At 41.3% G+C, this 23,481-nt stretch overlaps 1 protein-coding gene across 2 annotated transcripts in view; it reads left to right on the forward strand.

The window, feature by feature from the left end:
* Window positions 1-4,865: 4,865 nt before the first annotated feature.
* LOC101026682 (unconventional myosin-Ie) overlaps window positions 4,866-23,481 on the forward strand; it is a 102,950-nt gene continuing 84,334 nt past the window's right edge. Inside the window, exons 1-5 of one of the 2 annotated variants that reach the window (XM_031661249.1) lie at window positions 4,866-5,029; window positions 9,982-10,071; window positions 14,208-14,339; window positions 17,466-17,600; window positions 19,095-19,227. In XM_031661249.1, the coding sequence (XP_031517109.1) occupies window positions 4,985-5,029; window positions 9,982-10,071; window positions 14,208-14,339; window positions 17,466-17,600; window positions 19,095-19,227 (535 nt within the window). In that variant the 5' untranslated portion in view covers window positions 4,866-4,984. The remainder of the gene's footprint in view (window positions 5,030-9,981; window positions 10,072-14,207; window positions 14,340-17,465; window positions 17,601-19,094; window positions 19,228-23,481) is intronic. The other variant, XM_031661248.1, reaches the window with a different exon arrangement.

Below are 23,481 nucleotides of genomic sequence, written 5' to 3' on the forward strand. Positions count from 1 at the left end.
GAGATTATAGGTGTGAGCCGCTGTCTCCTCAAGTCCTGTTTACCCATGATTCCCTTCACATGTACCCCCCAGAATTTTTGCCTCTTATGTATGGCTCAGGCTTCATCCCAACCCCTAACGTGTACAACACAAGTGCACATACACACAACACAGCCCACCTGGCTAATTTGATTGTCTTTGTTGAGATGTAACTAGTTGTGACTTTGTTTAGGAATCTTCTCATCAGGGATAGCTGCCACCCACAAATCCCTGAAACCATACCCCCATCTCCACTGTGTTATTAATAGCCTTTGTATACTTGACTTCCCTGTGAGACAGTGAGTGACTTCTTCTCTGACAGGAGCCACATCTCATTCTAGCCTTCGGCTTAACACACTGGGGCAGGGGGGTTGTTAGACAATGCTTGTTGGGTGAACAAAAGTAGGCATCATTTTTGTTTTAAGTGTCTACCCTTTTTAAACCACAAACAAAAAGTTGGAAAAGTGACATTTCAGTTACATTGATTCAGCCAGTTACAAGGGAACACCAGTTCCTGTGGTACAGAAACAACCAGGAGAGAGATTTTGAGATCAGAAATGGGGGATGGGAGTGCATTGGTGAATCTTCCAACAGTGATAACAGCTGATCCTACTTATTTTATGGAATATCTCAAAAAATAAAAATAAAAAAGAACAACCGGGTGCGGTGGCTCACGCCTGTAATCCCAGCACTTTGGGAGGCTGAGGCGGGCTGATCACGAAGTCAGGAGATCGAGACCATCCTGGCTAAGAAGGTTAAACCCCGTCTCTACTAAAAATACAAAAAGTTAGCCGGACATGGTAGTGGGTGCCTGTAGTCCCAGCTACTCGGGAGGCTGAGGCAGGAGAATGGCGTGAACCTGGGAGGTGGAGCTTGCAATGAGCTGAGATCGTGCCACTGCACTCCAGCCTGAGTGACAGAGCAAGACTCCATCTCAAAAAAAATAAATAAATAAAAAGAAAAAAAGAAAAAGGAACTGAAATATTTTTGCATTTGCTGAATAAGTTGAAGTGAATAGGAAATATTATTGACTTTTAAGTGAGGAATAACCTTTCTCAGAAAAATAATTATGGTCCTTGGATTATACCATTGTAAATGGCTTTTTTTCCGCAGAACATTCTTTCCATTTCGTTGATATTTTACCATATGTTTCCATTTCTATAGTTAGTACACAGACCTACAGACACACACAGACACACACTCTACAATACTTCCTATTTGAATTAATATTTCCTATAAAGTCTGTTATGACTTTGATTTAAAATTGCTTGGCTTAATCCCAGCTGGCTATACAAGAACTAGGGAGTTTGTTAGAAATTCCTATTCCTAGACCCTGTCCCTGGAGACTGGGATCCAGCAGGTCAGAAGACGGGCCCAGACATGGGCAATTAAAAAGTACTCTGATGATTCTGATAGACTGCCAGATGTGGGAACTACTGGCATATTTTCCTAATTTCTAGAGTATTTGTGTGTGTGTGCATGTCCATTTTAAAAGTCAATTAAATTAGGAAGAGCTGCCTGGAAGCATAAACAAAGCAAGTTGCCCTACAACAACTGCTGTGAGATGTAAAGTAAATAATTTGGGATTTATTATTTTGTCTGATACCTTCACTTTCTTTTAACTTGGGTTTTAGTCCCCAAGAAGAAGCAGTATTTTCTCATCCCAAATAGCCCAGTATAATTATGGTTGTATATACTGTAAGTTTCAAGTCATTCTGTAACATTCCATTATTGTACCATATTTTGACCAAATCAGCAGCTTCTGATCAATAAAAATTCTTCTTAAGTGTCTGTAAATTGAAACCAAATAATGAAAATTCCGATCAATGTTTAGTGAGAACTAATTATTTTAAGTCTTCTGGAAAAGATCACAGTTACTGAGAATGCAGATACCCTATTTTTGGAAATGGTATACTTATTTTAATGTATGAAAAGAGCTACTTTCCATTATTTTTACTTTCTTTTGTTTCCAACAAAAGAGACAAAATATTTAATGTCTGAATACAGTATTAACCAAAGACACAGTGGGGGGATTATTAGGATTACTTTACTTTTATTTTATAATTCTTTTTTAAATTTAATAAATTCCACTTTATATATATTATTTTATATTCTGATTCTAATAGGGTTTGCTCGTGCTCACCCTCTCTCTCTTTTCCAGCTTGTTCTAACGAAGCTTAAATGTGACAGTGTAAACTTAAGGAAAATATACATACTCATGGTGATATATAGGAAGTTGTATAATAATATAATGAAATTGATCAGTGGTGATTATCATTGTGGGGTGTGATCCCTCCCTTTTTCTCTGGAAAAGCTGTTTTAAAAACTCTGAAAGACACAAATCTCAAAAAATCTTTGAAAACAATTTTTTTTTTTTTTTTTTTTTGGTGAGACAGAGTTTCACTCTTGTTGCCCAGGATGGAGTGCAATGGCACAATCTTGGCTCACTGCAACCTCTGCCTCCTGGGTTCAAGAAATTCTCCTGCCTTAGCCTCCTGAGTAGCTGGGCTTACAGGCACCTGCCACCACACCCAGCTAATTTTTGTATTTTTAGTAGAGACGGGGATTCACCATGTTGGCCAGGCTGGTCTCGAACTCCTGACCTCAAGTGATCTGTCCACCTTGGCCTCCCAAAGTGCTGGGATTACAGGCATGAGACACTGCACCCGGCCTAAAAATCTTTAAAAAAAAGTAAGCATTATGAGAAAGCACATCCAAAGAAAAAAGAGCCAGGCGCTGCGGCTCACGCCTGTAATCCCAGCACTTTGGGAGGCCAAGGCAGGCGGATCACCTGGGGTCAGGAGTTTGGGACCAGCCTGGCTAACATGGTGAAACCCTGTCTCTACTAAAAATTTAAAAATTAGCTAGGTGTGGGGTGCACACCTATAATCCCAGATACTTGGGAGGCTGGGGCAAGAGAATCATTTGAACCTGGGAGGTGGAGGTCTCAGTGAGCCGAGATTGTGCACTGCACTCCAGCCTGGGCGACAAAGTGAGACTCCATTTCAAAAAAACACAAAAAACCATTCCTTTCTCAGCCTCCTAACAAGTCAGGAATATTTCTTTTTCCTTGTGGATTTGTTTTTGTCCATACGTTATTTTCACATAGTTGTAAACTTGTTATGAATATAGTTTATAGGTATTTCACATTACCACTTAACTTTAGCTGCATTATCTTTATGTTGCTACATAGTCTTCGTAAGTATTTCAAATGACTGCAGTATTATATTGGGTGGTTGTACCATTGTAATCTTGAACTTTCCAATATTCTTGAATGTTTACATTGTTTACAACTTATAAAATGGAGTTTCATTGTTGCCAAAATGTGTAATTCAAATGAGAGAGTGCATGTATTGACCCTGGATCTAGTAAATACATCATCTGAGTATGTCAACCATTTGAAATATAATTTCCCCATGGAGATGAATTTGCCAGACCTACTTACTGACTGTGAGTAAGCATGTCCTCTGGAAGCAGTGTGACAGCTTGTCCCAGGCTTGCTGGTTTTCTACTTGCTACTGTAGCTTATGAAATTTCAGTTTGGTTTTCTTATTCATGTGACCATGAAGCCTGGAGCATAGCACTAGGATGGTGAGTGAATTGCATAGATGGGTTCAGACTTTTGAAGGTCATGAGCTCTGAACAGAGGATGGTTCCCACCTCCCCATAATTTCTTTAAAACCATATTATTAGTTCAAGGAAATTCAGCGAAGTTCTGAGTTTTTCTATATGGCCAGCTCAATTCTTTGTTCGTTTGTTTTGTTTTGTTTTGAAGTGTAAAATTATTTCAAATTTCAGTTTCCTTTTGAGAATGGGAGGGTCGCCTTGCTTGGTTTTTCCCTAAGCAAATGTTTTCTCTTTTATTGGGTAATTCAGCAATTGATAACAATTGATTTGGGCTGGATATTCACAGAACATTTGCCCTGCACCCTAAAATTTTTTATTGCAAAGAGCAAACAAAACTATTGTCCTATGAACTTGTAACAGCCTGAATTTTTCATATTAACTCCCGTCATCATTTTATATGACATGGGGTGCTTTAACTCTATCCTGGTAACACAAAGGGTACCAACAGAAAGATGAAAAATCTGACTGACTTAAGCATGTTTTGAATTGAGGTCATTATCAATTCAGGGGGATTTTGAAGGAAGAATGGGAATTTTGAAGAGCAGACTGTATATTATTAACAAAGGCTCTCCCCGTGCAGGAAGGCTACCCAGCGGAAGGTGGCCTTTGTTACTCAGGATGTGTAATATTGCTTCAAGGTTTAATTTTAGAACTTCCAAAATAAGGAAGCTTGCATCAGTTCAAGGCACATGGTTTGAAACCTCAGAGTGCCCACTTTTTCTTTTCTGTTTTTAAATTACAAAAATAGCATATGCATTACAAAATGTTTGAAAACTAATGAATTAAAACAAGTTTCTCATAGTCTCTGCCTTGACCAAAGCCTTTGTTAACCTTTTGTGGTAGTTCCAGTCTTTTTTTCTTAGGTACTTTAGAAAAAAAATTGTAATCATGTTTTATATATAACTTGAATGACTTATTTCACTTACCGTGATTTCATATGCTTGTTTATTGTGTTTACAGTCTTCATGTCAGTTGTAATTTATGCAGAATTCCACCCTTGTGACACTCCATAATTTTCCTGATCATATCCCCCATTATTGGGCATGTAAAATCCTTAATGGTCAGTGGTGTGCACAGTGGTAATTATCCACACCATGTTAATCCGACTCACATGGGCGACTTAATCCTGCTGTAACTTGCCTTTCTCTACTGGTATTGCACTAAAAAAAAAAAAAAAAAAAAAGGATTCTTTTCTGTCTGTTTTGTCTTTGTCTGTTTTGTGTGATGGAGGGGGACAAGGAAGGGAGCTGGTTGTAATCCACTTCTCAGGTGGGCACTTTGTCTGTTTTTCTTTAGTGGTGAAAGTGGTGCTGGAAAAACAGTGGCTGCCAAATATATCATGAGCTACATCTCCAGAGTGTCTGGAGGAGGCCCCAAAGTCCAGGTGAGTGGGCAGTGGCCCATTATGATACCTTATGCTATGGGAAATGTTAGAGGCTCCATTTGCTGTTAGAAAAGAATTTTTCTTCCACAGAAAAGACACTGGTTCTTCTATAACTGTGAAACTTGAAATCTGGAATGGAAAGGAATAGCGCGCGTGCACGTGTGTGTGTGTGTGTGTATGTGTGTGTGTGTATGTATATATTTTTTTGAGACTAGAGTCTCGCTCTGTTGCCCAGGCTGGAGTGGTGCAGTGGCGCGATCTCACCTCACCACAACCTCTGCCTCCTGGGTTCAAGCGATTCTCCTGCCTCAGCCTCCTGAGTAGCTGAAATTACAGGCGTGCCCCACCACGCCCAGCTAATTTTTGTATTTTTAGTAGAGATGGGGTTTCACTATGTTGGCCAGTCTGGTTTCAAACTCCTGACCTCATGATCTGCCCGCCTCAGACTCCCGAAGTGCTGGGATTAAGGAATAGCATATTTTAAGGTAGAAGTGCCTAATATATAATGAACTCCTACAAATCAATAAAAAGTTCAGCAACCCAAAAGGAAAATAAACAAAGGACATGGAAGACAACTCATAGAAAAGGAAAGATAAATTACTCACAAAACATGAAAGTATGTTCACCATCATGATAACAAGAAAAATACAAATAAAAACTACATTAGAAAACTATTTTTTGCCTATCAGATTGGCCAAAATCTTACCATGTTTTAAACACTTGATTGATAGGTAGTAGGGACGCAGTTGTTTTCATACATTGCTGGTAGGAGATGAACTAGTACATTTTAATGAAGGACATTTCAGCAAAATCTATTAAACTTACACATATTTGCCATTCAGTGCAGCAGTTCTGAAAAGAATTTATTCTTTAGAGATGCTGAAATGTATACACAATAATACATGTATAAAGTTATTTCTGGCAATTTTGGTAATGCAAAAGACTGGAAATAACTTAAGTGTTCATCACTAGGCAACTGGTGAAATAATTTGTGGTTCATTATATAATAGAATATTATACACCAATAAAACTGAGGCTTCATGTACTGATAGACAATGGTCTGTAACATATATCATTAATTACAAAAGGCAAGGTTCAGAACATTGTGTGTAATATATGCTGCCATTTGAGGGATCAAAAGAGAGTGTATATTTCTATTTGTTTGGATATGTGTCACATATCCCTCGAAGTATACACAAGAAACTGTCAACAACAGTTGTCTTGAGGGAGGGAAGCTGGGGGATTGGGAGAAGGGCCTACCCTTCCTGTATACCCTTTAGAAACTTGCATGGTTTGAATTATGTGAACCACTTACCAATTCAAGAAACTTATAAAAATTTTAAAGGACATAGACAGAGAAAGGGGAAAAAGAGAAGGAAAAAAGAGAGATTAAAGAGTGTAAAGGAAATGTTAGGAAAGAGAAAAGATCCAGAGAATGAGGGCACTCAAGAGGTGAAAATTAAAATCAGCATTGGCAGGAATGAGTAGAGCCTGCTCCCCAGAGCCATGGATGATGGTGATGGAGAGCTGAGGTCCGTAAGGGGCAGCCCAAGCTTGGCGCTCATCACCACTATGCACCACTGGTGACAGAATTCATTCCAAAGATTAGTTTTTAAAATCAGAACTGTTTAATGTTATTGCTGTGGTCGGCTGTAGACTTTTAAAAGACACACAAAATTCTCTTTATTGTGGTTCTTTTTTTTTTTTTTTTGAGATGGGGTCTCACTCTGTCACCCAGGCTGAAGTGCAGTGGGGCGATCTCGGCTCACTGCAGCCTCCTGCTCCTGGGCTTATGCAATCCTTCCACCTCAACCTCCCAAGTAGCTGGGACCACAGGTGTGTACCACCATGCCTGGCTAATTTTTTTTATTTTTGGTAGGGACAGGGTTTCACCACGTTGCCCAGGCTGGTCTCAAACCCCTGAGCTCAAGCGATTCACCCACCTGGGCCTCCCAAAGTGCTGGGATTACAGGCGTAAGCCACCATGTCTGGCCCCTATCTATTAATTAAATAGTGTTCTATCATGTACTGGTAGATCAGAAAGCTTAAGGCAGAGCCAAATAGTCCTCCTTTGAGTTTGTGGATCGACTCTTTCTATCTTTTGTTTGCTGGCCAGACGTGCCTATACCATTTAACAACAGCTTCTCTCAGGGAGAGAACCAAAGACTGAATCTTCTCTATCTCTTCCCTTCTTTACTTACAGACTTTAAAACTGAGAATATTTATGCATCCATCCATCCATCCATCCATCCCATCCATCCATATCTGTTCATCAGCGATCAGTGATGTCCAACAGAATTTTGTGGCATGTAGTGAGCATATCAGGGAAAAGAGAAAGAGCAAACTAAGGTTGCAGAGTGAAGGGTTCTTAAAGTGGCCTCTTTCTCTGAATGAAAGGAAGATGGAGAGCAGCTCTGCCCAGTGGAAAGATGAAGCAAGCCATATGTGTAATTCTAAATTTTCTAGTAGCCATATTAAAAGAAGTAGAAAGAGAAAAAGGAAATTACTTTTTAAAATAATATTATTTAACCCAATATGTAAAAAAAGATTGTATTATATAATCAATATAACAAAATTAATGAGATATTTTATTTTTTTGGTACTAAGTCTTTGAAATACAGTGTGTATTCTATAGTTACATCTCAGTTGGGGTAGTTTATGGCTTCCATATTGGACAGTAAGGGCAGCTCTAGAACCTGGGTTCATGTGGTTCAGTCCACTTGCCTTTCTCTATTCCTGTGATTGTACTTGCTTTTCTCTATTCCTGTGATTGCACTTGCTTTTCTCTGTTCCTATGATTGTACTGCTTTTCTCTATTCCTGTGATTGTACTTGCTTTTCTCTATTCCTGTGATTGTACTTGCTTTTCTCTATTCCTGTGATTGTACTTGCTTTTCTCTATTCCTGTGATTGCACTTGCTTTTCTCTATTCCTGTGATTGTACTGGATCCTGAGAGGGTTGACATGGAGACAAGAATCCAGGGTGCTGTTTTACAGATGGTCTGCTCTTTTTTTTTTTTTTTTTTAAGACAAAGTCTTGCTCTGTCGCCAGGCTGGAGTGTAGTGGTGCAATCTCAGCTCACTGCAACCTCTGTCTCCTGGGTTCAAGCGATTCTTCTGCCTCAGCCTCCTGAGTAGCTGGGACTACAGGCATGTGCCACTACGCCCAGCTAATTTTTGTATTTTTAGTAGAGATGGGGTTTCACTGTGTTGGCCAGGATGGTCTTGATCTCTTGACCTCATGATCCGCCCGCCTTGGCTTCCCAAAGTGCTGGGATTACAGGCGTGAGCCACCGTGCCCGGCCGATGAGCTGCTCTTTTACCTTGGTTTGCTCTTTCTCTTTTCCCTAATATGCCTGCCGCATGCCACAGAATTCTGTTGGACATCCCTGATTGTTGATGAATACATATAGGTGGATGGATGGATGGATGGATGGATGGATGGATGGATGGATGGATGGATATATAAAGATTCTCATTTTTAAAGTCTGTAATTTAAAAAGGGAAAAGATAGAAGAAGATTCTGTCTTTTGTTCTCTTCCTGAGAGAAGCTGAGTGTTGTTAAATGGTATAGGCATGTGTGGCCAGCGAAAAAAAAAGATAGAGTTAAGGAAGATCCACAAACTCAAAATTGATTGTACAAAGAAAAGCAGAGTTTTATAAATCCATGAGTTTTTAAAAGAGAGTTGAAAGTGTGTTTCTAGGCTTTGAAACTGACCCATGAAAGGACCACCCCCAGAATTGCCGTTGGTGCCGTTGCTAAGGATGATTCCCCAGTCACAGTGAAAGCCCAGTTCTCATTTCTCATGGCAGTTTCTCTCCTGAAGGTTCAAGAGAGTGCCAGAAGAACACTTTGGCTGTTACATAGTCAGTCAGTAGTTAGTGCATTAATTTACTCCTCTTTGCTACACCCCTACGACCTGGTAGCCAGACTGCAGACAGTTAATGTTGATTTTCCTCTTCCTGTTTTCCTATGAGGACAATGATACAGAGCCCTTGGCTTGGAATTAGTCAGTAGCTAAAGAGCACAAGCCAGAAGACTTGTTATTTCTGGAACATGTTTAACCATAGCATGTGAATAATTAGAAGTACAAGGAATGACTCACTTGTTGAAAGACTTCTCCAACATCAAATTCTATCTCTTGAGCTGTCTCATGTCTATGGTGTGTTTTGCACACTTTTGCACAGAACTGGGATGTTTGAAAAACAAATCCTTCCCCCCTAGTAGGCCAGGACTTGTTCCACACAATCCACTGTTGACCCTTGCTGCCCAAAGTGTGTATCAATGCTGGCAAAACCAGCAACACCAGGGAGCTGGCTACAAGTGCAGATTCTTGGGCCCTACCCCAACCTTACTAAGTCCACATCTGCATTTTGACAAGATCCCCAGGTGATTCATGAATATTAAAGTTTGAGAAATACCAGGCTGTATTTCCATAACCTTGTTTGCGGGGGAGAAGTGGGTTAATTTTCCTTAAGAAAACTTGCAGTGAAGCAGCTGGAGATGGGATGAGATGGGTGGGTAGACTAGTTGGGAAGGGGTAGTGAGAAGAAAGACCCTGGTCAGAACAGCAAGGAGACACCCCTTCATGTACCACTTCACTTTTTTTCCTGCTGTGATACCTGGCACTCCCACAAGTGCAAGGTGAAGCTGCAGCAATCAATTTGGAAACCCAAGCTGAGAACGTTTGTGTGAATAGTTCCTGATTCACAGTGGCACCCTGGCTCCTGGGGATCCTGTATCAAGCCATGAGAACTGGAAGACCCAAATACACAAACAGGTTGAGGTCTGTCATGGTGAAAGAATAAATCCTCCAGAAACCCCGCCAGTGACACATGGATGTGGGGCCCCTCGCCTTAATGCATTCAGAAGCCAGCTCCTTAGAGAAAGTTTGGCATACTGTGTGGTAGGTGTTCACACCTTCCTAATCTCCAGTCTGTTTGCTGGGACAGCACGTGAAGGACATTATCCTACAGTCCAACCCACTGCTGGAGGCCTTCGGGAACGCCAAGACCGTCCGGAACAACAACTCCAGCCGATTTGTAAGTCTCTTCCCTGTTTCAGACAGTGTCACTTGATTGATAATGCTGATGTTTCTGACTGAAGTCCAGTATCCCACGGGAAATGGGAGCTTTTCACATGCCATCAGGAGCCCACCTCTTCAATCTTTCCTTCCTTTTCTATAGCAGCATGCCACCAAGCTGCAGTTTACCCTTTTTTGTGCCCCAGGGATACAAACAAGATAATTTTGAAAATCATTTTCCACATCAGTTGCCTTCGTAAGGAAAATAAATGATGAAAGTGGCAGCTTTGGCCTTGGAGGAGTTGTCTTTATGCCCTGGAGAAAAGACTTGCTTTCCTAGACCAAGAAATAACTAGAGTAGATGGGTATCCCAGGTATCAACCACTGGCAGTGGTTTTGCTTCTTAGAACTTGGTCCATAGACTCTGAAGGGTGCAGAGAGTTGGACTGATCTGGCACCTTAGAGACAAACTTCCTCCTCTCTGTCCCTCAGAGCGAGCTGCCTGCCCACCCCAGCCCTCTGGCTTTGTGCATCTGTCTTATGCCCTACTCATATAACCTAACGACATCCCAAAGTGACTGGACCTGGCCTCACAGGTTGCCTCTTAACTGGCTTACCTAACTGGTAATGAAAATATCAACCAAATGCATTGTTGTGAAGGCTTCTTTAGTCATGTTTCTGTCTGAGTGTCTCCCGAGGGGGTAAATAGGAAAGCTGGCAAGGCTGAATATGAGTATGTTCCCCTTAACAAAAGCCACATTTACAGAGAAACAAATGTTTACCCAGTAACCTTGATTTATATAGATTTTGCATCTTATTTCAACCATAGATCATGTCTGGCACTAAAGCATTCACGGAGCCATCTGTGAGGCTGATTCTGGAACATTTTAAAATAAATAAGTGGGAATTCTGGAGAAAAACAATTTTCTTTTCCACTGTCTATTTTGGAAAGAAGCTTCTATTTCCAAGAGAATTTTTACTATGTGCTCATATAATAATTGTCAAGTTCCCTGGTGGGTTCTCTCTGTTAGACTTGCCCTTACTTTCTTTGCTTTCCAATATTATTCAAACTACTCATTTGTTTGTCTCTCATATTTGGGCCCAATGCCTGAGTTGTGTTATCTTGAAGTTTTCTGGATAATAAAATAGGAAAGAAGAATTAAACAAATTTTCCACTTGAACTTTTTTCTTAATTTTCAATCTAAATCTTGTAAAAATGGACTTGACCAAATTTAACTCTTTATTTGCCTTTTCCCCTGTCTTGGATTCCTTGGAGACCAGAAAAAAATAATTAAATTGATATCTTCATTGATTTTTGCAATATAAAATTGTTCATTATATTTGGAGGATACATCAATTTCTGTAAATAACAAAAACACTCAACATTTATTATTTTCCTAATTGCAAAATTTTATACAATCCTGATGGAAAGACGGGGAGAGACAATTCAGACACACACTGACACACTCACCTACACACACACACACACTCTCTCTCTCTCTCTCTCTCTGTCTCCCACTATTCACCATCATGGATGAGAGAAATGTAAATGAAAACCACATATCATTTTCTGTCTCTCACATGGGCAAACATTAAGTTGATTGATAATAATCAAGAAAACATGCTATTGGTTGAGAACTGATACATTCTTCCAGGAGAGCGATGGGGCAATTGTTATTAAAATTTTAGTCGTTCATTATCTTTGCCCAACAATACTTTTAGAATAAATTACATAAGTTTCCTGCTTAAATAACTACTTATTTTAAAAGATATTCAGAATATGTTGTTAAATTAAAAAAACAGATTACAGAACAATATTTACAATATGTTCCTTTTTTTTTTTAAATGTGCACATGATATGAAATGTAACTAAGAGATATATAAATCCAAGTTTGACATCTGACAGTGATTATTTAGCAAGAGAATGAAGAAGTGGCATCAGGGTAGAATTATGAGTAATTTCACTTTTAAAAGTGCACAGGTATTATGAAGCATAAGAATGTATATATTTAACACTTATAAATCTTTTCAAGTTAAAGAATGTATTATGAAATATTTCAAACACGATTTAAAAATAATACAATGAACATCTATGTATCTGGCACCCAACATAGGAAATAAATCATTACCAAGGGTTGAGTTGAAACTTCTTTTCGTTTCATTATCAAAATGCAAATGCAACATTCTATTCCCTTTATACAATTTCCTGCCTTCCCCCCAAGGCTGCTATACAGCAGTCCTATAAATATGTTAACCTTTTGTTAGAAAGGTTAACTTTTATGTGATAATTATGAGCCATGCATATGCATTTTATTTTATTACAGCAGTGGTTCTCAACCTTGACCACACATAAAAATCAGCTGGGGACTTTTTGAAAACCACACAGCTCTGGGCCCTGGTTCTAGAGAGTCTGATGTGCGTGGCCTGGACTGTGACAGCATGTTGGAAAGGCTCCCCAGGTGTTTCTAAGGGGCAGCCAAGGTTGAGCACCGCTGCTAAGGAGGACTTGGGAGCTTGCCCGTCCAACACCTGCCTTTCCTGGGTCAGATGTTCTGTTTGGTTTCATTTTCCCTCAACTGATGAGGAATGGGGGACAGGCACTGAATTATTCCCTCTATCACATGCTAAAAGGAAAGCGTGGTGAAGGCGGCCACCAAAGGAAGCACGGGAGCTCCTGTTCAGCAAGCTTTGCCCAGGTGCCACTGACGTTCCGCAGAGCCATGGCTACTGGTTCTCTGCCTGGTGCTGCTGAGTGTTTTTGTTTTTTGCCGGGAGGAAGAAGGTCATCAGATTAAGACACGTAGACAGTCAGAAGCCGGCCTTCTTTGGTGGTCTCTCTTGACACCTAGAATAATTAAGAACAGGAACACAGCATGTACTCACACATCTGCAGTGTGCACAGTACTTTTCTTGCCCTTAATGAGTTTACAGCTCCAGTCACAGACATAAAACCCAGCTGAATTCATTCCTGAAATGGGTGGATTTAGTGAGCGTACACATTTTTATGTTATTACATGTGAATGTGGTGAGGCTGGGCATCTTCTCCAGTCTGGCCATAGACCACATGGCTCCCTCTTTTCCTTTATTTGTATTTACTCTTCTGGCCTCTGAGGGTGCTTAAGTTTCTGAGGACAGGAGAGAAATTAAGTTCTAGTGAGAAAAAAAGAACAATTTAAATATATATATTATATATAATAATTGTTATAATAATTATATATAATATATAATTGTTATAATAATTATATAATTTTTATTCATTTTATTTTGTTTTTTTGTACAGAGTCTTGCTTTGTGGCTCAGGCTGGAGTTCAGTGGCATGATCTCGGCTCACTGCATCCTCCACCTCCCGGGTTCAAGCGATTCTCCTACCTCACTGGTACTGCAGGCACCTGCCACCATGCCCAGCTAATTTTTTGTATTTTTAGCAGAGATGGGGTTTCACCATGTTGGCCAGGCGGGTCTCGAACTCCTGACCTCCAGTGATCCACCTGCCTCGGCCTCCCAAAGTGCTGGGATTACAGGCGTGAGCCACCGTGCCTGGCTATATATAATTAAAATAGCAACCTAGATACCTTTTCAACTGCAGTCTAGGTTTTTATTCTCCTTTGTTCCCTATTAGCAGTCATTTAAAGAGGAATTTTCGTAACAATGACAGTGACAAAAATCCCTAGGCCCATGAGTAGCTGGAAAGAACTTTACTTTTTATAAAGTGTTTTCATTTTGGATAAACATTTTAGATGTTCCATAGGTAAGAGGGATTGAGTGTTTTTGCTCAAAGCCATGAGATGAAGTCTGACAGAGCAAGAGCGCTCTTCCTCTGAAAGGGTGCCATGCCATTTTTCTGCCTCCTTTTTTACACCTTCTGGTTGAGCAGGCGGGCACCTACTGGGGGAAAGGAGCAAGGAATAGAGCATATCCTTATTTAGTCATGCTGGAATGATAGGTGCTCGCTCATAACAGAATCGTGTGGCTGGACAAAAGCACGGGTTATTGTCTGATTGAAAACTGTAAGGAAGTCTAGACTCAAATTAGGAGTAATTCAGAATGTGTCTTTTATTAATGAATTTCCTTGAATTCTATACTGTATTCAAAGCCTGTTTGGGACATCATGTTTTGTTCACCAACCACTGAAGGAAATCCCTAACTTTCTTGCAGGGAAAATACTTTGAAATCCAGTTCAGTCCAGGTGGGGAACCAGATGGTGGAAAGATCTCCAACTTCCTTCTGGAAAAATCTAGGGTGGTGATGAGGAACCCAGGAGAGCGGAGTTTTCACATATTTTACCAGGTTTTCCTTTCTACTTTTTTCCTGCCCACTTCCTGTCCCTTCTCTACATTAAAATATTTCTCAGACTTCAGGCATAGAGTGTAGTCTGGCAAGCCAGGGAGGACTGATTATGGTACCATGTGCAAGTCAATGTGCAGAATTGTGAGAATGCCCCTGCCCTCAAGGAGAATGAGTTCTAATTGGAGTGATAAGACAACAATTCCCCCAAAGCTAAATCATCAAGGAAGTATTGACGTAACTTCAAAACAAAATGAGGAGTGTTGGAGTCTTTGCCAAAGGAATTCATGTGGGCAGGTTTGGCCGGATAGTAGGAGAGGTATGAAGGAGGTAGAACCCGGATGGAGAGTGGAGGGGATTGATCAGGAAAGACAGGTGTCCAGCGCTAAAGCAGTGGAGGTGGGAGAGGGAAAGTCAGTCAGGGAGCCCGGCCTCAGCCTGTGTGCAGGGCAGGCATCTCCAGCACGTGAGCTGTGGGAGGGAAGATTTGAGATAGGTTTTGGATCTTCAATGCCAAGTTGAAAAGTTTCCACCTAGACCCTCAGAAGTCGTGGAGAGTTTGGGGCCAGAGCAGTGTGCAGGGTGCTTTTCGGTTATGTTACAGGCCTCAGCAGTCATCTGAGTCGGCTACTTTTATTTTATTTATTTTTTTTATTTGTGACAGGGTCTTGCTCTGTCGCCCAGGCTAGAGTGCAGTGGCACAATCTTGGCTCACTGCAACCTCTGCATCCTGGGCTCAAATGATCTTCCTGCCTCAGCCTCCCAAGTAGCTGGGCCCGTAGGCACATGGCGCCATACCTGGCTGATTTTTGCATTTTTCATAGAGGTGGGGTTTCACCACATTACACAGGCTGGCCTCTACCTCTCGGACTCAAGTGCCCCACCCACCTCAGCCTCCCAAACTGCTGGGATTACAGGCGTGAGCCACTGTGCCTGGCCCTGATTCAGCTACTTTTGTAAAAGTTTTTAAGTACTTAAAAAATACAATGATGTTAATAACCAAATTTTTTATGTTCTATTTAGTTATTAGTATTTTATATTGAAGATCCACATTAGACTTTCTTCGAAGAAAGGCCTGGTCACTGTTTTTTGTTTTGTTTTGTTTCATGTTTAGTTTGCGGATCCCTGTATTAGAAGGGCATTAAACTGTGTAATAGCTCACATTCAGTCTTTTCAGTTACACACATATCTTAGGTGATGCCAAATAATTCTTTTAGTTGGTATCTGTTGATTGAAAAAGTATAATAAATGTCTAAAACTTCTGTGAATTCAGTCATTTTTAAAATCGTATTAAAGCAACATGTATAGATAAGTGAAAAAAATTATATATTTCACAGAAATAATACTGAGTGCTAGATGGAAGTGTATAATGGATGCCAGGACTTCTTTAAATAAATGCAAACCCTAACCCTTCCCCAGGAGTCCTCTGCCCTTAGGTCAGAAACCACCGGAATAGAGGCTGGGAACTGGTGGGCTCAGGGCTTCAAGATTCTGACATGAAAGTAATTCTTGGCGGGGCGTGGTGGCTCATGCCTGTAATCCCAGCACTTTGGGAGGCCGAGGCGGGTGGATCACAAGGTCAGGAGATCCAGACCATCCTGGCTAACACGGTGAAACCCCGTCTCTACTAAAAATACAAAAAATTAGCTGGGCGTGGTGGCAGGCGTCTGTAGTCCCACCTACTCAGGAGGCTGAGGCAGGAGAATGGCGTGAACCCGGGAGGAGGAGCTTGCAGTGAGCTGAGATGGCACCACTGCACTCCAGCCTGAGCGACTGAGCGAGACTCCATCTCAAAAAAAAAAAAAAAAAAGAAGGCAAAGAGTAGCGTGTTTGTAGCTAGAAGAGAGTTAGAGAAGATAGATTTGAAGATGCAAGTTAGAGGGAATCTTCAGTATATGGGTGGGGAGAGGACTGAAAATAGAGGAAAAAAAGGAAGGGGTGGGACCAAAAGGTGAACGTTCAGGAGACAGGGCAGGAAACGAAGGAAGCCTGATGTCATGGGGTGACCTAGAGCTTCTCAGTAATGGAGATGAGGCCCCCCGTGTGGGGAGGGGAGCCAGGACGGCGTTGTGCAACTTGACGAAGGTGGGAAGCATGGATGGGGAGCTGTCCCTATTTTCCTAAATATTATTGGGTTAGAGCCAGGGTGTGCTGGAGCTGGTTCGCATGGGCGATGCACATCTCTTCCCTCTTCCTTCTGTGACATTTCTTTGGTAGTTGAAATCAGTCAGAGTGGGAGTATTTATACCATGAATATTGACAAACACTATAAATCAATTTTTTTCCTCAAGGGTTAAACATTTTCCTGCACACCACTGGTTAAAGCCCAGTAAGAGGGTCTTGCCCAGGCCCAAGGCAGACATCAGAGTTTGAACAAAAAGCCAAGGAGTTGAGCGTGGTGACTCACACCTGTAATCCCAGCGCTTTGGGAGGCTGAGGTGGGAGAATTGCTTGAGCCCAGGAATTTGAAACCAACCTGGGCAACAGAGTGAGACTCTGTCTCTACAAAAAGTTAAAAAATTAACTGGACGTGGTGGTACATGCCTTTAGTCCCAGCTACTTAGGAGGCTAAAGTGGGAGAATTGCTTGAGCATGGGAGATCAAGGCTGTCATGAGCCAAGATTGTGCCACTACACTTCACCTTGGGTGACAGAGCAAGACCCTGTCTATAAAAAACAAGAAAAGCCAAGGGACAGTCATTGATCAGGAGGTTTCAGAATACCAGAGAGCGAGAAGCTGCATGGCAGTTTTTTAACATGCACCCTGCAGTGAGAAGCATGGAAAAGCCAGCTCCACTTGAAAAAGCTGTAGCAAGTTGGGCAGGAGCTAAGTAATGAAAATCTGTTTTGCTTTCCACTCTGCCAAGGGTGGCAGTCGAGTTCCTTTCAGTGGACCAGGGAAAATCCTCAGCTCTTGCAGGTCTTTCCAGAGTTAGGAATCAAAATGTGCAGAGATGACATGGGGCTACTACAAGTACATATTTGGGAGCCAGGACTGCCTATAATTTTAGAAAGCAGAGATAGAAAGTCCTCATCACTCGGTTTGGGAATGGTGACTGCAGGATGTATGAGGCGACTTCGGGTGCCTTGTGGTCCACATCATGGCTCAACCTGTGTTCTCGTGCTCCAGCTCATCGAGGGCGCCTCTGCAGAGCAGAAGCACGGCCTTGGCATCACCAGCATGGACTATTATTACTACCTGAGCCTCTCGGGCTCATACAAGGTTGATGACATTGACGACAGGCGGGAGTTTCAGGAAACTCTGGTAAGTGCCGGCGCAGGGCCAGGCGGGTTCTGGTCTCCCAGCTGGCCATTTCCTGTGGCCGAAAGGGCAGTGAAGCTTAATAAAGCGAAGAGCTGCATAAAATGTCTGCCTTGTTCTGTGTGAGCACTCTGTGTGCTCATTCATGTTCCAGTGCCCTTTCATACCCATGTGCCAGTTGCCTGAGGACCACTTAATGATTTGAGATGGGTAAAAAGACATGAATTCATCATTATCCCCCTGCAGGAGCTCTGGTAAATAGGCAAAAATGATGCGTACATTGAGCACACCTGTTTGCTGATGGCCTACTCTGTTCGTGAGCTGTTATCTTAGAAGGGCTAAGCAAACAGCACGTCTGTGGACTGAATAGGTTTAGAAATTTTGGAACATATTTAGTCTTTTCTCTTATTTCTTTTCTGGTTTTGAAGACTCTCTTCCCCTCTGTACTGCGCAGGGCAGAGGACCCTTTTTCTGTGCCATGCCCTTCACATTGCATGTATGTTATGGGCCAAGTTATAAAACTTGGTAGATTATGGAGGGGTTCCATCCTGTGAGCAGCAACTAAAATGAGTCAATCTAGAACTTTCTAGAGGTAAGCTGACCACCCACTTAGCCTCAAAGGCCTTCATTACCACTGTCCTTTGAGTCTGTTTCAAGCTGGTGACTATTCCTCAACTCAGATCCCGAACTGAGCAGTAGAGTCTGAATGAGTAGTGTGGATTCAGTACATTTGTGGTTGAAAGGGACAGAAAGTTCAGACAGACTGTGTCCTGGGTGCCAGGAAACAAAATGGTGTCAACAGGTCACATGGCCTCAGAGCACATGGGAGAAAAAGTGCCAGTAAGGAGTCTGCACACTGGTCCTAGAGTATAGTAGAGTATAGTTTTCTTAGGAGATGGTTCTCTAAGATTTAGACATTTTAGCGGTATTTATTGCATTTAAGGGACCTCAGAAACTGTACTTTTAAATGATGCTTTTATTGGATTTCCTGGAGATTTTTCATTAGATCCTTTTGCAAGTACAACATATTCTTATCCCTCCTGATGAAGGGAAAGATCTCTTGAGTCCACTTGGAGTAGGTGGAAAGGTCAGCAGTGACCTTCGAAGGGAAGCTGGCAATAAGAACACATCAAAGGATGAAGATAGGACTTGGAGACTTTGTGTACAACTACCACTCCTCCGAGTCTCATTCCTCCTGGAGTATTCCCTTATTCCTGGAGGACGGCATGCTCTGCTTAGAGACAGAACTGCCCTTCCAGCATGACTTTGAGACATGAGAAGAGTGTGTACACTGGGCAGTGGTCATGTTGTACAAGAACGTCCGGCTGTCATCACAAGGTCAGCCACATGTGACTGACTGCACAACCCAATCTATGATTTTTTTTCTTTTTGACTCGTCTGTACTTGTCACACACTTATTTAGAGCAACTGCTCTGCCTTGGCTGCTTTTAAAGCTGATGACCAGCTTCTCTGGATAGTTTCTCTTTTCTCTTCCAGCATGCCATGAATGTGATTGGGATCTTTGCAGAAGAGCAGACGCTGGTGTTGCAGATCGTGGCAGGTATTCTCCACCTGGGAAACATCAGCTTCAAAGAAGTTGGCAACTACGCAGCTGTGGAGAGTGAAGAGTGTGCGTAGCCCTGGCACGTGGCCATTGATTGAATGAGGGGTGGCTAGCTCTGATTAGAAGTAACTCAGCACTTTCCTTTGCTTAGATCTTAAATGGGAATATTGGGAAGAAGTGAGAAATCTACATGTCCTCTGTGGCAGAACAGAATGGCTTCACGAGAGGTCAGACCTCTTGTATGCACCTGCCCCTCTCCTTATCCCCAGCCTTTCCAAGTCCCACACCATCGATGATAAATGGAATCGTTTCAATTTATCATTAACCTGGGGAAAGTTGGGAGGATTTCACATCTCGGTTTAAAGATAAAGTGATCTCTTTAATGGGGATTAGAGTAATGGCTTAATGCAAAAGATTTAGTCTCTTTATGAAAACCTTTAAGTAACTGGTCTTTAGGATCTAAATTCACTTAAAGATTTTAAAGAGCAAGCAATATAATATATGTAAATAGGGGAAGTTCACAGCTTCACAGTTTGTTCCACGGATTGGATTAGATTGGATTTCTGAGCACAGGAAAAGATGGACGTTGACTGTTGTGTTGACATTTCTGATGATCACCTTTAATGATCACATCTGCATAACTGGAGCCTCCACACCTAAATGGTCGTTTTTACTCTTTGAGAAAAAAAATCAGGGTTCTTCCTGCAGAGAGATGTTGTTGGTTATATGTGCCCAAAATCTACCATAAATACAGTGGCACATGACTTTAGCCTCTTAGGCATCAACAGTTTGCAGGCTGCTCTCAGAACCCACACATCCTTTAACCACCCAGGAAGACATTCTTCCTTTCTCAGCATTCTTTAAGGATGATAAATTTAGATGCTTAGTAATAAATAGTATCCCACTCATTGCTGACAATGCAGTAGGGATATTTCCATTCCAAATAAGGTTCTTTTTTTATGTTTTTGTTTTCTTTTCTGATAAAAGAGGGAAGTTCTGCTAACTTCTGATGTCTGTCTGATAAAGAAAAAGATGAATTATGTTTACCAGGGAAGGGAGTAGAAAACCATAAATATACAGGGTGTCCATAAAGTCTGAAAACATGACCTAATAATCATAATAATGATAACTGTGTTTCTAAACTTTGTGTACATTATCCTTGACATTTAACAAATGCACATATGTTTCCAGTAGGATCATTAACACTTGGCCTTTTAATGGTAACAGTGTTGGTTTGGTGGTAGTTTCTGTTGAAGTAGACTGGATTTCTTTTGCCTTCTTGGATAGTAAAATAATTTACTGCCTCTTGATGCTTGACAACAAAATCATGACACTGAGACAGCAAACAGTTCCCTAGATGTCTGAAGCAAGAAGTGTTTTATTGCACACTGATGTCCAGAGTTAGTATTTCTCAGCCAGATGGGTAAGGCTCAGCACTGGCAACTGCCCATGAAATTCCCTGACCAGAGGCAATGGAGGCATGGAGATCGGAAAAGGCTGAGATGGAAGCCAGAGAGGTCTAGGAAATGGGCCTCCCCCCCGTCAATAATTTCCTTTGATTTGGGGTTTTGTTCATTTGGTAATATGTTAACGTGGCTCGAGGGGGTATGCAGTTGAATGTTCTCCCTTCTGTACCTTTTCTAGTCCACTTGTTCCCCTAGTCAGAGGTAACCAAGGTTCCCAGTCTCTTGTGTTCCCTTTAAAGGATGTGTGTTCTGGAACAACTACACACAACCACTCTTTTTTCCCCACTTTTGTGCAATAATGGGGGCTTATACCACAATGTTCTACAGTTGCTTTTTCACTTAACATGTGTCTTAGTCTAGGCATGGAGGCTCATGCCTGTAATACCAGCACTTTAGGAGGCTGAGGCAGTGGATCTCCTGAGGTCAGGAGTTTGAAACCAGCCTGGCCAACATGGTAAAATCCTGTCTCTACCAAAAATGCAAAAATTAGCCAGGTTTGCTGATGGCGTACATCTGTAATTCCAGCTACTCCAGAGGCTGAGGCGGGAGAATCACTTGAACCCTGGGCAACAGAGCGAGTCTCCATCTCAAAAAGGGAAACAAAAAATTATATATATAAAAAATATATAAATATATATATAATTATATTATCTTCCAGTGATTCCTAGGAAAAAATTTTATATATATATATATGTATATATAAAATCATATGTATATATAAAATCTCATATATATATATGAGATTATTCTATACCAATTCATAAGGAGCTTTATTTTTTATTTTTTTAAGAGAGATGGGGTCTTGCTTAGTTGCCGGGGCTGGTCTCAAATTCCTGACCTTAAGTCATCCTCCCACCTTGGCCTCCCAAAGTGCTGGGAATCCAGGCTTGAGCCACCGCACCTGGCCATCATTTTTATAGCTGCATAGCATTCCATTCATTGGCTACACTTTTATTTCTTTATTGAACCAATTATCTGTTGTTGGACATTAATATGGTTTCTGATCTGCTGTTACAAGACTGAATGAACACTACTGAAATGAGTAGCCTTGGTTTCTGTCTTTCTCATATTTTAGTATATCTATGAAGTAGAGGGAAGTGGTAGTCCATGCCTTTAAAACAGAAAAAAGCAGACTTTCTCTAGCTGTTGCAGTGTGGAAAAAAAATGGTAAGATTTTCATCAGAACTGGCCTACTAAAGCAAAATAGCCATTAATAACAACAAGCTTTTTTTGTTGTTGTTTTTTATTTTTGTTTTGAGACAGAGTCTTTCTCTGTCACCCAGGCTGGAGTGCAGTGGCGCTATCTCGGCTCACTGCAATCTCCACCTCTTGGGTTCAAGCAGTTCACCTGTCTCAGCCTCCCAAGTAGCTGGGATTACAGGTGCGCACCACCACGCCTGGCTATCTTTTGTATTTTTAGCAGAGATGGGGTTTAACCTTGTTGACCAGGCTGGTCTCAAACTCCTGACCTCAGATGATCTGCCTGCCTCGGCCTCCCAAAGTGTGGTGATTAGAGGCGTGAGCCACCACACCTGGCCAAACAAGTTTTGTTTTTACCTGTCCTTAGACTAACGGAAGTGTAGCATTTCCTTGGTCAAATCTTTATGTGGCTGTGAAGCCAAACAAACCTCACCTTAGGCTGTCCAACAGCAATGCAGTGAGGTGGCAGGTATTAAATACCAAATTAACCTAAGAATTTTAAGGAAAGAACAAGTCACTATTTTGATAACAGCGGAGAGGAAAAGTAGACTTGATAGCGCCCCTCCTTTACCCCATTATTATTCACGGATTACAAAGCACAGAAACTCAACACCAAGGACAGATAAACCTTTTTTTACCATGCTGAGTCTTTTAAATTTGTAAAAATTGAATTTTATTTTTGCTACATCTTTTTGGTGTTTCTCTATTCCCTATATTTCAAATTTAGGTGGAAAAATTAAACCTAACTTTGCTTTACACTTTAATGCAGTAATAGTAATCTATCTTCATTATTTAAATGTGCGGAAATACTACTTTTTAGCAGGTTCTTCAATGTTTTCCATGACTCTGATTAACTATATCAGAGTTACACACCCACATTTTAAAATTAATCATTGCTTCCTCCCTCCCTCTCCCTCTCCAGTTCTCCAAGCTTCCATACTGACACTCCTTTCCAGACACACTCACAACTGCCTCTTGGAAACTCACAGCCTGAAGAAAGTCAATATTAGCAGCCCTGTAATTTCAGCATTAGGGCAGGCACTGAAGAAAATATGAGGCCATAAAAGTTTGAAAAACATGGCATGGATTCTTTTTCAAGCCAAGCGCTGTATTTCCGCTCTAGTGTCCTTCGCTATTTCCCTAAGCTTGTGGCTGTGATTCTTGGCCCAGTTCCATTCCTTGTGTTGTGAGTGCTTGCGGCTCTCCATGCCCTCTTCTGCAGAAAAGGACCACAAGATGGAAGTAGAGCGTGTGTCTTTGTCAGTCCCTTCTCGCTCTTTTGTCTCCGTGACTCTCATCTTAGCCCTTATTGTTGTATCTCTTTAGCAAAGGTCATAAAGATAATGGCATAAACATCTTAGTCAAATATTTTAACCATGTGGGAACATGGTTAGGGCTTAGGAGAAAGCCGTATTTACAAAACAGAGAGATTGAGGCTAATTATTCATTTTATGAACCTATTCACTGTATAGTTCCTATAAACAATGAGAGGAGCTCTTGTGACTGTCCTGTAAACTGCTGAGGATGATGTCCACTGCATCAAGTGAGATATCACTCTGATAATAAAACCAACAGGATACTCTTCCCTTAGTGAGGGCTTCTTATATGTTGGATATGTTGGTGAATGTCTCTTGATTCTCACAACAACCCAACA

This window comes from Papio anubis, unplaced genomic scaffold (genome assembly GCF_008728515.1).
Source record: "Papio anubis isolate 15944 unplaced genomic scaffold, Panubis1.0 scaffold117, whole genome shotgun sequence".
NCBI classification, from domain to species: domain Eukaryota; kingdom Metazoa; phylum Chordata; class Mammalia; order Primates; family Cercopithecidae; genus Papio; species Papio anubis.